Source organism: Amphibalanus amphitrite, unplaced genomic scaffold, assembly GCF_019059575.1.
Source record: "Amphibalanus amphitrite isolate SeventyFive unplaced genomic scaffold, NRLGWU_Aamphi_draft 000010F_arrow, whole genome shotgun sequence".
In the NCBI taxonomy this organism is placed as follows: domain Eukaryota; kingdom Metazoa; phylum Arthropoda; class Thecostraca; order Balanomorpha; family Balanidae; genus Amphibalanus; species Amphibalanus amphitrite.
Genome location: NW_024881506.1, coordinates 1,964,949 through 1,975,486, shown reverse-complemented (window position 1 = coordinate 1,975,486; position 10,538 = coordinate 1,964,949). Strand labels below are relative to the sequence as shown.

At 56.7% G+C, this 10,538-nt stretch overlaps 1 protein-coding gene across 1 annotated transcript; it reads right to left on the bottom strand.

Annotated features, from left to right (window-relative positions):
• Positions 1–2,085: 2,085 nt before the first annotated feature.
• LOC122380930 (cell wall protein AWA1-like) lies at positions 2,086–9,349 on the bottom strand. Its single transcript, XM_043364579.1, has 5 exons — positions 9,340–9,349; positions 7,528–9,212; positions 7,179–7,355; positions 6,533–6,676; positions 2,086–2,127 (listed from the first exon to the last, which is right to left on the bottom strand). The coding sequence occupies exons 1-5, from the start codon at positions 9,347–9,349 to the stop codon at positions 2,086–2,088; spliced, it is 2,058 nt and encodes a 685-aa protein (XP_043220514.1).
• Between the last annotated feature and the right edge of the window lie 1,189 nt (positions 9,350–10,538).

Below are 10,538 nucleotides of genomic sequence, written 5' to 3'. Positions count from 1 at the left end.
CAGTTACCGGACGCCGACCGCTCGGACCTCAGGTGTCTTTTCACGGCTGCCCTGTTCACAGTGCCCTGCGTTCTGCGCACGCTGTTATAGCCCTGCACGGCGCTATAGCACAGCCGATTCCGCCCCGCCTCCGTATGTATGCTCGGCAGTGACAAGCTGTCGGCATCTCGAGTGTCGTGCTGATGCAGCCGGCTCGCTGGGGGACCAATGGTTTCAGCAAGCACCGCTGGCACACGGTGTGTCACAAGTCGATGTACGGACATAATCCTGTGGTACTGAATAAGCTGCTCAGCAGTGAGCCATCTGACATGACAAATGACGTCAGCAACGCGCTGATGTTTGCGTCGCCCGCTCAGCACTCGCGCGGCAAAGTTTACCAGCTTTTGTAGCCGACGCTTCTCCGTCTGACCACATACGCCGAACACCGACAGACAGTACCGCATCGCTGATATCACCAACGCGTCGATCAGATACTTGATCGTGCCGCGAGGCAGGACATGTTTTGCATTGTTTAAGGCGAGCAGCATTCCTGTGCATTTGTGAACGATCAGGCTGACGTGAGACTGAAAAGACAAGTTTCGATCAAAAATGACGCCTAGATTTCGCACCTCTTTGGTAGCTCGAATGGTCGATGCATTAAATTTCACAGACACATCAGGAGTAAGAGCAAGTAATTGTCTACTCCCAAATACCATCAGCTCAGTTTTTGCAGCGTTCACTTTCATTCCATGGTGACAGAACCAGTCAAACAAACACTGCAGAGCAGTTTCGATCCGACTGACCAGGGCAGGTAGGTCGCGTCTCTTTCCACTAGTCCATATCTGTGTATCATCAGCAAACTGAACTATGCGCACTGAGTCTGGAACGTGCAGGCACAGGTCATTGGCAAATATGCACCAGAGAACGCAACTCATCGATCCGCCCTGGTAAACGCCAACCGAATTCTCCCTGATAGACGATCGAGATACGGATCCAAGAGCACTATTTGTAAGTTGTACTTGTTGGGTATGTCCTTCCAGATAATGTTTGATCCAAAAAGTGTCTATTCCGTACAGAGACAGCTTTTCTAATAGCTTATCGTGCGGTACCATATCGAAACACTTTGACAGGTCTACCATAGCCCACAGAGTGATTTCACTTCTGTCCATCGCTCCGAGTATGTCGTCTGTCACCACGTGAAGAGCTGTTTCACACGAATGCTGCCTTCTGTATCCGTGCTGCGCCTCGCTCAGTAGGTGATGTGACTCCATGTATGATGTGAGCTGAAGTTGGGCCGCTCTCTCGGTCACTTTCATGATGGCGGTAGCAGCGAGATTGGGCGCGTGCCCGACGGATCAGATGGTGCCTGCTTCCCCTTCGGAATTGGTGTGATGATTGCACGTTTCCATGCGCTGGGTACTTGGCCGGTCTCGAGGCTGGCGTTTACAGCATCATGTATGATGTGACCGAGGCCGGGGAAGAAGTCCTGCATCATCCTGACGCTGATGCCGTCGTCACCGGCGAAGGTAGATGGCTTCATACCCTGTACTATAGTCCACAGCGTCTCCATGCTGACGGGCTGAATTCTCAGGGCTCCAGACGTAACCCTCGGCAGTCTGATGGGGACCGACTTCGACGGGGCAGGTAAGGTGGAGGCTAGGTCTCGAGCCACCGACGTGTAGTACTCGTTCAGTGTGTCAGCGGTTATACGGCTGATGCCTGACGAGGACTTCTTGGAACCGATGATGGGCCGGAGAACTCTCCACATGTTGCCGGGACCGCTCCTGTGCAGTTTTTCCTGCAGGTCTCTCCGACAGTCAGCTCGAATGGCCGCGCGTGACAGCCGATTCAGCTCTTTGTACTCCTGGTGGCGGCCAGCAGAGAGTGCAGTTCGTCGCTGTGTAAGTAGGTGGCGGGTATCACGGGAGACAGGTGGCGCCCCCTCCGGCCGGAGAACGACGCGTCTCTCGGGCGCCGTCAAGTCGAGAAGTGGTTTGAAGATGTTGATGAAGGCGGTCCACTTCTCCTCAGGTCCGGCGGCGGTGTAGACGGACGCCCAGTTGACGTTCAACAGCTGTCGGTTGAACTGTCCTTTGTCTACGTTCGCTAAACACCTTCGCCGGACGACGGGTCCGGCTCGGACCCTGTCTTCGGTGAGGCGGAGAGCCAGGCGGGTATAGTCATGTGGCGATCCGTAGTGGCATCTGGTGACGCCGGCTCGAGTGACGAGATCGCTCCGGTTTGTGGCCATAATATCCAGGAGACTGCCGGCGGGACGGTAGGTAGGCTCAGTGGTATTACATATCTGCAGTCCGTGCTGACAGAGGAGTGAGCGCAGACGGTTCCCTGGACTGCAGCAGTTGTTCGCGGTCTTGAGGAGGCAGCAGTTGAAGTCACCACCGATTATCACCGTCAGTCCGGGCTGCGCGGCGATCAGATGCTGCAGCTGTGCCTCCAGATCGTCCAGATCAGCTGTCAGTTGTTGGCTGGTGTTTCTTGGGACTCGATAGAAGGACCCGATAAGTAGACGTCGACATTTTCCCACGCGCACGGCCACCCACTGCGCCTCAAGATTGGAATCGCGCATACCCGTCGCGGGCGTAGGGAGCGGCTCTATCTCAAATGACTCTCGGATGTACATTGCGACACCGCCGTGACCCCTCGCGAGACGGCCACCGCGCGGCCGGTCCTTGCGCACGAGTCTGTAGCCGCTGAGATTGAGCAGACGGTCCGGTATGCGCTCCGTGAGCCATGTCTCGCTCAGCAGCAGCACGTCGAAAGAGAAACGCGAGTCGATGTCGGCACGGACGTCCGGTAATTTGGGAAGAAGGCTCTGCACGTTGAGTTGACCGACGATTAGGTGCCGGTTCCCGATGTCTCCGTGCCTGCGCCACCGAACCCCGCCCCTCCGACCGCGCCGTCCAGCCGCACCACCGCTGCCGCTCACCCCGCTTGACAGGTCGGACCCTCGGGGCACGGACGGCCTGAGCGGCGGTACACACCGGGTTCGGGGCGGCAGCGGAGCGGCCGGCCGAGGGGAAGGCGCCGGCGCGCCGGACGAGCTAGCGATACGCCGCCACGGGTCGGGGGCCGGTGTTGCAGCTCGCAGTAGTTGCAGGGTGTTTAGCAACAGAAGAAGGCTGAAGAGAAGGTCGAACATGGTGACGACACCAATGTGAATTAGGTCTTGGAGATGTCGGTCGTGGGACGGCTCAGTCGTGCAGCCCGTGAACAGCTATGCTATGAACCACAGCACTACGGTACGGCACTGCAGCCGCTCTCAACACTCACGGTCCACCGTCAACACTCCGGTAACACCATATTAAAATTAAAATCAATTAAAATCACTGGTGACGTCTCGCACACGCACGCACACACACCCGCCCCAGGTTCACGCACACGTTGGTGGAGGAGAGCCGGGGACGCTGCGCACCCTGGCGCGGCGCGGGCTTATAGCGTTGCAGGCTCCATGCGACAAAAACGACGGCCTGATGGCCGATATGCGAGAGGAAATTAGTTTGTGTAACATTTATCGGGGGCGGTTTGCCGTTTACAACATATGAATGTTAAGGGAGGTCCGAGATTGGGGCCTGTAAAATTGCACTGTCCGTATGGGCGGTTACACCCCTAGTGCTAGGGCGTATTTTGCGTTTTTTTTTTTACTGGGGAGATGATTATGACCAGGAATAGCACTCTGCAAACTTCTATGGGCGCCTGTATAGGGGGCGAAACTGATTTTCCAGTGCAGGGACGGCCATCGGCATTGTGGGGCGGCATTCATTCCACTGGGGCGTCTGCCAGTGTTGAAGGGCGGGATTCATTTCAATGGGGCGCCCGTTGGTGTTGATGGGCGACATGTATCACCTGGGGCGCCTATCGGAGATTGGGGCGGCATTAATTTCACTGAGGCGCCTATCGGCGTTGACGGGTGGTATTTATTCATCCGGGGCGCTTATGTATTGACCAGCACCGGCACTCCACAAACACTAGTGGCTTTTCCGCGCCGTAAGTCAAGATATAAAACAGTGTGGTATGGTAGGTAATGGAAATAAACAGAGACATTCACTCGCAACATTCAAAACATACATACATTCTAAACCCTACCCCCTCCCCCCGCGGTGTCCCTATTGCACATTGACTTAATACTACGTTGGAAACGCGCTGGGTCCAGTTCGATGACATTCGTTGGAAGTTTGTTTAACCCTCGCATGTGTGCGGCGTTTGCCAGCTTCTAATGTGTAGGGGGGGGGGGTCGGTTGGACCCCCCCCTTGCCGTTTGGCCCCTGATCGAGCTAGAGCTTCGCGGAAAAAAACGAGCGTGTTGCCCGTGACGAGAGGAAGCCGATGATACCCAATTTTAAGGTCCTAGGTCATTGGTTGACCTTCCAGGTCAGGTCAATGACCCAAAGTCGGGAAAATCGGGACCTGTTATAAAGTCGTAAAGTGTGGCTATTAAGGGGTTTTTTCGGGGTGCTGATCACGAATATCGTGTTAGTTTTGATCACAGATGATGTCTTGAAGCATTTAGACCAGGTCGGGTCAGGTCAGGTCAGGTCAACCAGTAGGCGTCGTGACGGGTATTCGTAGTACGTGTCAACCGCCTCTGACAGCTTCGTAACATGTTACGAAGTCACCAAAACTACTTCGTAAATGTTCAAATGGTTGCTAAATTCGAATTCAGCTCCAAAAACTAGCCTAGAAACATGTAAAACTCGAAAAGTGACCCGAGGTCACCCGAGGTCACCAAAGGTCAATGACCTGACCTGACCTTCAGGTGACCTTGACACACACGGGAGTAACATCAAATCACATGTTTGAACGTTTGAAACCACGAAAAGCTTGCAAACACGCGGCTAGTGCGAGCCGACATACGCGAAATCGCGATTCCGGCCAAACATGGTCTCGGAAAAGAGGTCACAGGTCAAAGGTCATTTGGGTCAGGGTCATGAAATTTTCAGGGTAGGTGTAAAATTGATCAATGTGAGGGTACTGAAAGTTTCGTCGCGATCGGCCGCTTTTTACGCGAGTTATTCGCGAAAAACCATGGGGGGGTCCATCCGACCCCCCCCCCTACACATGCGAGGGTTAAAAGAGATGTTGCGCGATATAAGAAGGACCGCTGACCGGCTGCTGTACGAGTAAAAGGAGGCCTAAAATGCCGGTCCTGTCGAGTGCTACGGTCGCATCGCTGTTGGCGCGAGTCACCGAAAGTCACAAAAAGAGATGCAATGTCTTCCGGCTCATCGTAAGTAATCGCCTTATGGGCCACAGCCATCGTAGACATCTCGTACATCAGTCGAGGACCGTGCAGTCCTAGGTCCTCTCGCGCGTGAGACACGTGGTCATACTTCCTGAGACCGGTGATCACCCTGGTCGCAAAGTTGATCACGCTAAGCAATCGTGCGTCGTTTCTCGCTGTACCACCACCATACACCGGAATACAGTACCTCTTTCGGTGCTTATCGGTAGCTTATCGGTGGTATAGGCCGGCATTCGCTTCACTGAGGTGCCTATCGGTGTTTTAAGGCGGCAGTAAATCCACTGGTGTTTGGGGCGCCTACCGGCGTCGAAAGGCGACATTCATAATTCATTTCACTGGGAGGCATATTGGTGTTGATGTGTAACATTCATTCTCCTGGGGCGCCCGGCAATGAGGGGGCGGCATTTATTCCGTTCCCCTGGGATGGGCCCCTATCGGTGTGGAGGCGTCGCCGTCGTATTACTTTGAAATGGGGGCACCTCTGGATGGTAGTAGATGCATTCATTTCGCTGGGACACCTACCAGCGTTGATTGCCTGTATTCATTCATTTCGGGCTCCTATCGGTGTTGAAAGGCGGCATTTATTTCACTGGGGCGTCACAAACCTGCTACTCCCACCATAAACCTCAGCCTATTCACTTCACGTTAGCAGTAACTAGAAGTCTCTTAGGGGGGATCCATAGGGGGAGGCTTAGTCTCGGCATAGTCTCGGGTATCATTGCGTCGCGTCGGAGCGATTAGAAACCGGGTTCTAACGATCGAAATTTCGCAGCTCTAACCAACTTGCCGGGAGGACGGATGCAACTTAAACGCAATTTAAATGAGTGTTTTTTTTTTTAACAATTCTCTGTCACCGAGTTAGTGTTATGGATTCGGCGCCTTATTCACTAGTCCACACGAAGGTATTGGAACCGTGGAACTCTTTTCGATATGCCTTATTCGGAGAATCTTATGATATGGTGATGAGGTTGTTTCTAAACGAACATTATGAAGGTTACATTTACGCTATGGAATGTACCTAACTATTTCTCGTAACATAAAAACTGTAAATTCTGAACGTGTTAACAGGTACAACACATTGTCAAACGTCTCTTCACTGTTTGTGTTACTACAACCGTGTATATGGTAAGGGGCGCCCAGCGGGAAGGGGCGCTTCAATATCGTTTGCACCCCTATCCTAGAATACCTTCCGCCGCCACTGCCGGTTACTCACACAGATGTGGTCCGGCTGGTACTCGGTACCCGGTACTCACACAGATGGGGTCCGGCTGGTACTCGGTACCCGGTACTCACACAGATGGGGTCCGGCTGGTGGGCGCGGCGGCTCAGCTCGGCCCGGGCCAGCTGGAGGCGGCGCCGCGACTCGACCAGCGCGGCGGCCACCTCGTCTCCTCCGTCCGTGTCGCTGTCCACAGAGTCACTGCAGGCCGCCCGCAGCTGCCGCACAGACCACACAGAGAAAACCGTGAGCCGACAAACACACGCGCCGAACGACACACACATGCATGGTGAACCGTTTCAGATAGATTGCAATAAAGTTCGGTGGGACCAACTCCCGTCCGTGCGTGTGTTGACATCACAGCTACTAAGGCGCACAAAAGCTGGACATCAATCAACTGGATGAAGGCGCCGTTCGACTAACGGTGATATGCTGTTCTAATCATAAAGATGACAAAACTTCATCTCGTGTGCCAATTATTGTTGTGCCCGTTTTACGAAACCCATAGACTAAATACTTCAGCAAACAGTAACTACAGCTACTTTAGTTGCATTGCAGCCCGGCGGCGGCGGCACTGCACATCCCGCAGTGTCGCCGCGCCGTCCACCTCCCACCACACCGGTCAGCCGAAAATACTGGGCACTGGCGCGGCACAGCGTAGCCCGGCCGCGCCAGGGTCGCCGCGGCCGCGCCAGGGTCACCGCGGCCGCGCCGGCGCACCTTCCTGCGCTGCCGTCGCGGCGGCGGCCGTCGCGGCGGCGCGCCGCTGACTTGGGAGGAGGTGCAGTCGGACAGCGAGTCGATGAAGTTGCGGTAGTCGTCCGTGTCGAGGAAGCGGCGCAGCGTCTCTGGGTCGACGGCAGGCTCGGAGCCCAGCTCAGATACCACTTTGTACTCCTGCTGAGAGGCCGGCGCAGGAGCAGCACAGGTCAGGCTGGGTGGGAAGCAGCGACAGACGACGGAGCTTTATAAATCTGTGATCGGAGTAGTAATTTTAACGGATTGCAACCGAGGGCAATGAAGGTGGTCGAGACTGAGAATCCCAAAACGAGTCGCTGACAGAACTCGCCTGGTAGGGGTCCCACGCCTGCTCCGACACTGAGCCGCTGTCAGAACTCGCCTGGTAGGGGTCCCACGCCTGCTCCGACACTGAGCCGCTGGCAGAACTCGCCTGGTAGGGGTCCCACGCCTGCTCCGACACTGAGTCGCTCGCGCTGTCAGAACTCGCCTGGTAGGTGTCCCACGCCTGCTCCGACACTGAGCCGCTGACAGAACTCGCCTGGTAGGGGTCCCACGCCTGCTCCGACACTGAGTCGCTGACAGAACTCGCCTGGTAGGGGTCCCACGCCTGCTCCGACACTGAGCCGCTGGCAGAACTCGCCTGGTAGGGGTCCCACGCCTGCTCCGACACTGAGTCGCTGACAGAACTCGCCTGGTAGGGGTCCCACGCCTGCTCCGACACTGAGCCGCTGTCAGAACTCGCCTGGTAGGGGTCCCACGCCTGCTCCGACCCAGAGTCGCTGACAGAACTCGCCTGGTAGGGGTCCCACGCCTGCTCCGACACTGAGCCGCTGGCAGAACTCGCCTGGTAGGGGTCCCACGCCTGCTCCGACACTGAGCCGCTGTCAGAACTCGCCTGGTAGGGGTCCCACGCCTGCTCCGACACTGAGTCGCTGACAGAACTCGCCTGGTAGGGGTCCCACGCCTGCTCCGACACTGAGTCGCTGACAGAACTCGCCTGGTAGGGGTCCCACGCCTGCTCCGACACTGAGCCGCTGGCAGAACTCGCCTGGTAGGGGTCCCACGCCTGCTCCGACACTGAGCCGCTGGCAGAACTCGCCTGGTAGGGGTCCCACGCCTGCTCCGACACTGAGCCGCTGGCAGAACTCGCCTGGTAGGGGTCCCACGCCTGCTCCGACACTGAGTCGCTGACAGAACTCGCCTGGTAGGGGTCCCACGCCTGCTCCGACACTGAGCCGCTGGCAGAACTCGCCTGGTAGGGGTCCCACGCCTGCTCCGACACTGAGTCGCTGGCAGAACTCGCCTGGTAGGGGTCCCACGCCTGCTCCGACACTGAGCCGCTGACAGAACTCGCCTGGTAGGGGTCCCACGCCTGCTCCGACACTGAGTCGCTGACAGAACTCGCCTGGTAGGGGTCCCACGCCTGCTCCGACACTGAGCCGCTGGCAGAACTCGCCTGGTAGGGGTCCCACGCCTGCTCCGACACTGAGTCGCTGACAGAACTCGCCTGGTAGGGGTCCCACGCCTGCTCCGACACTGAGCCGCTGTCAGAACTCGCCTGGTAGGGGTCCCACGCCTGCTCCGACACTGAGCCGCTGGCAGAACTCGCCTGGTAGGGGTCCCACGCCTGCTCCGACACTGAGTCGCTGACAGAACTCGCCTGGTAGGGGTCCCACGCCTGCTCCGACACTGAGCCGCTGGCAGAACTCGCCTGGTAGGGGTCCCACGCCTGCTCCGACACTGAGTCGCTGGCAGAACTCGCCTGGTAGGGGTCCCACGCCTGCTCCGACACTGAGCCGCTGGCAGAACTCGCCTGGTAGGGGTCCCACGCCTGCTCCGACACTGAGTCGCTGACAGAACTCGCCTGGTAGGGGTCCCACGCCTGCTCCGACACTGAGCCGCTGCCGACGCCATCGGTGAGGTCCTCGGTCACCCGATCGGTGACGTCATCCGACTGCGAGGGGTCCTCCAGGGTGGTGTCGGTGCCGCAGCGCCGCAGCGTCCGCCCGACGCCTGTCAGAGGGGCACATCACACAGAGAGCCGACCCGGTCAGAGGCCGACCAGCGTCAGACACTGCAGCGGGACGGCAGCACCAGACGGCTGAGAGGCACACCGTATAGTCATATCAGAGGTACTCACATCTGCGCATCATACCTATACCTATGTGGTGAAAGATGAAGGAAAGAAGATGAAAATGCACCGTCTGCAACTTTTTACGCCCAATTTAGGCAGCAATGCACACATTTGTAGTGGTCGTGATTTCGACAGTACGACATAGACAGACTATGGCGAACTGTCGAAATCGGTTACACTATTACTGAACTGTGTGCATTATGTCTATATTTGGCTGTAATAAGATGCATTTTCAACATCACTGAAATATTGTATTCAAAAGATCACCTCATACATGGCTTGTGCTAAAGCTTACCTATAATTATTTTGTGTCTGTTGTCATTGTTACATCATAATTTAATGCGCCCGCTAACTCTCGAACAAGATCTTAAAATGAGCTGGACTGCTGCCAATGCTGAGCCATAGGAACCCGGTGGATAAAGAGTTGTAGAACATCAATCTGCCCCCGAATGTACCAACCCCCCCCCCCCCCCTTGTGCCGTTGAAGGACGCAAAATGGTAAATCCCTGTGCCGGCGAGGGTTAACAAAATACCTACATAGCGCGTAACAAAATAACTATGTTAAGCGGCGAGACACACAATTTTTGCTAAGGGAGGGGCGTTCTGGACGGTTCTCCCCCACTAGGCACTGACCTCGGGCCGGGTCGCCGGCGGCGGCGGTCGAGGGGCGCCGCGCGCGCCGCCGACGGGTCACGGGCGGTGACCTCTCGCTGTCCGAGCTCAGCGACGCGATTGGTCGGTGGCCGACCGCGCGGCGACGCCCCGCCCACACCGCGCCGCCATTGGTCGGCTGACTGAGCTGGTCGTAGCCAGAGAGGATCACCGAACCGCCAGAACTGAAAACACAAGAACGCTTCAACTGGTGGGGCCCACAAGAGAACACAACAAAAACGACTCAACTGCTGGTCCTGTAGCTCAGTTGGTTAGAGCGTTGGACTCCGCGTGGTGAGAGCACGCGTTCCCGGTTATGACAGTCCGGGTTCGAAGCGCGACGGGCGCTCGACATTTATGGGCCTCCTGACAGGTATGGTTGCGGTTGGTGGCAGGCCGTAGCCAGGCGAAGTCAGCGAGGGGACCGGCCGTGCGCGGCTTTGTGCGCACGTTAAACTTTGGACTCTAAATTCTGCCATAGAATCGGAATTACGCGATCGGAGGGTAGAGGGCAGGGTCATCGCAACAAGCTTCGCTTAGCGGTGGCTCTGTCC

What these genes read in the sequence shown, in the direction of transcription:
- LOC122380930 (XM_043364579.1), bottom strand. An exon ending in CGCGACGGCAGCGCAGGAAG is followed by an intron (nt 6,677 to 7,178) that starts GTGCGCCGGCGC and finishes TCTGTGCGGCAG; the next exon opens with CTGCGGGCGGCCTGCAGTGA. An exon ending in ACCAGCCGGACCCCATCTGT is followed by an intron (nt 2,128 to 6,532) that starts GTGAGTACCGGG and finishes GCCTCACCGAAG; the next exon opens with ACAGGGTCCGAGCCGGACCC.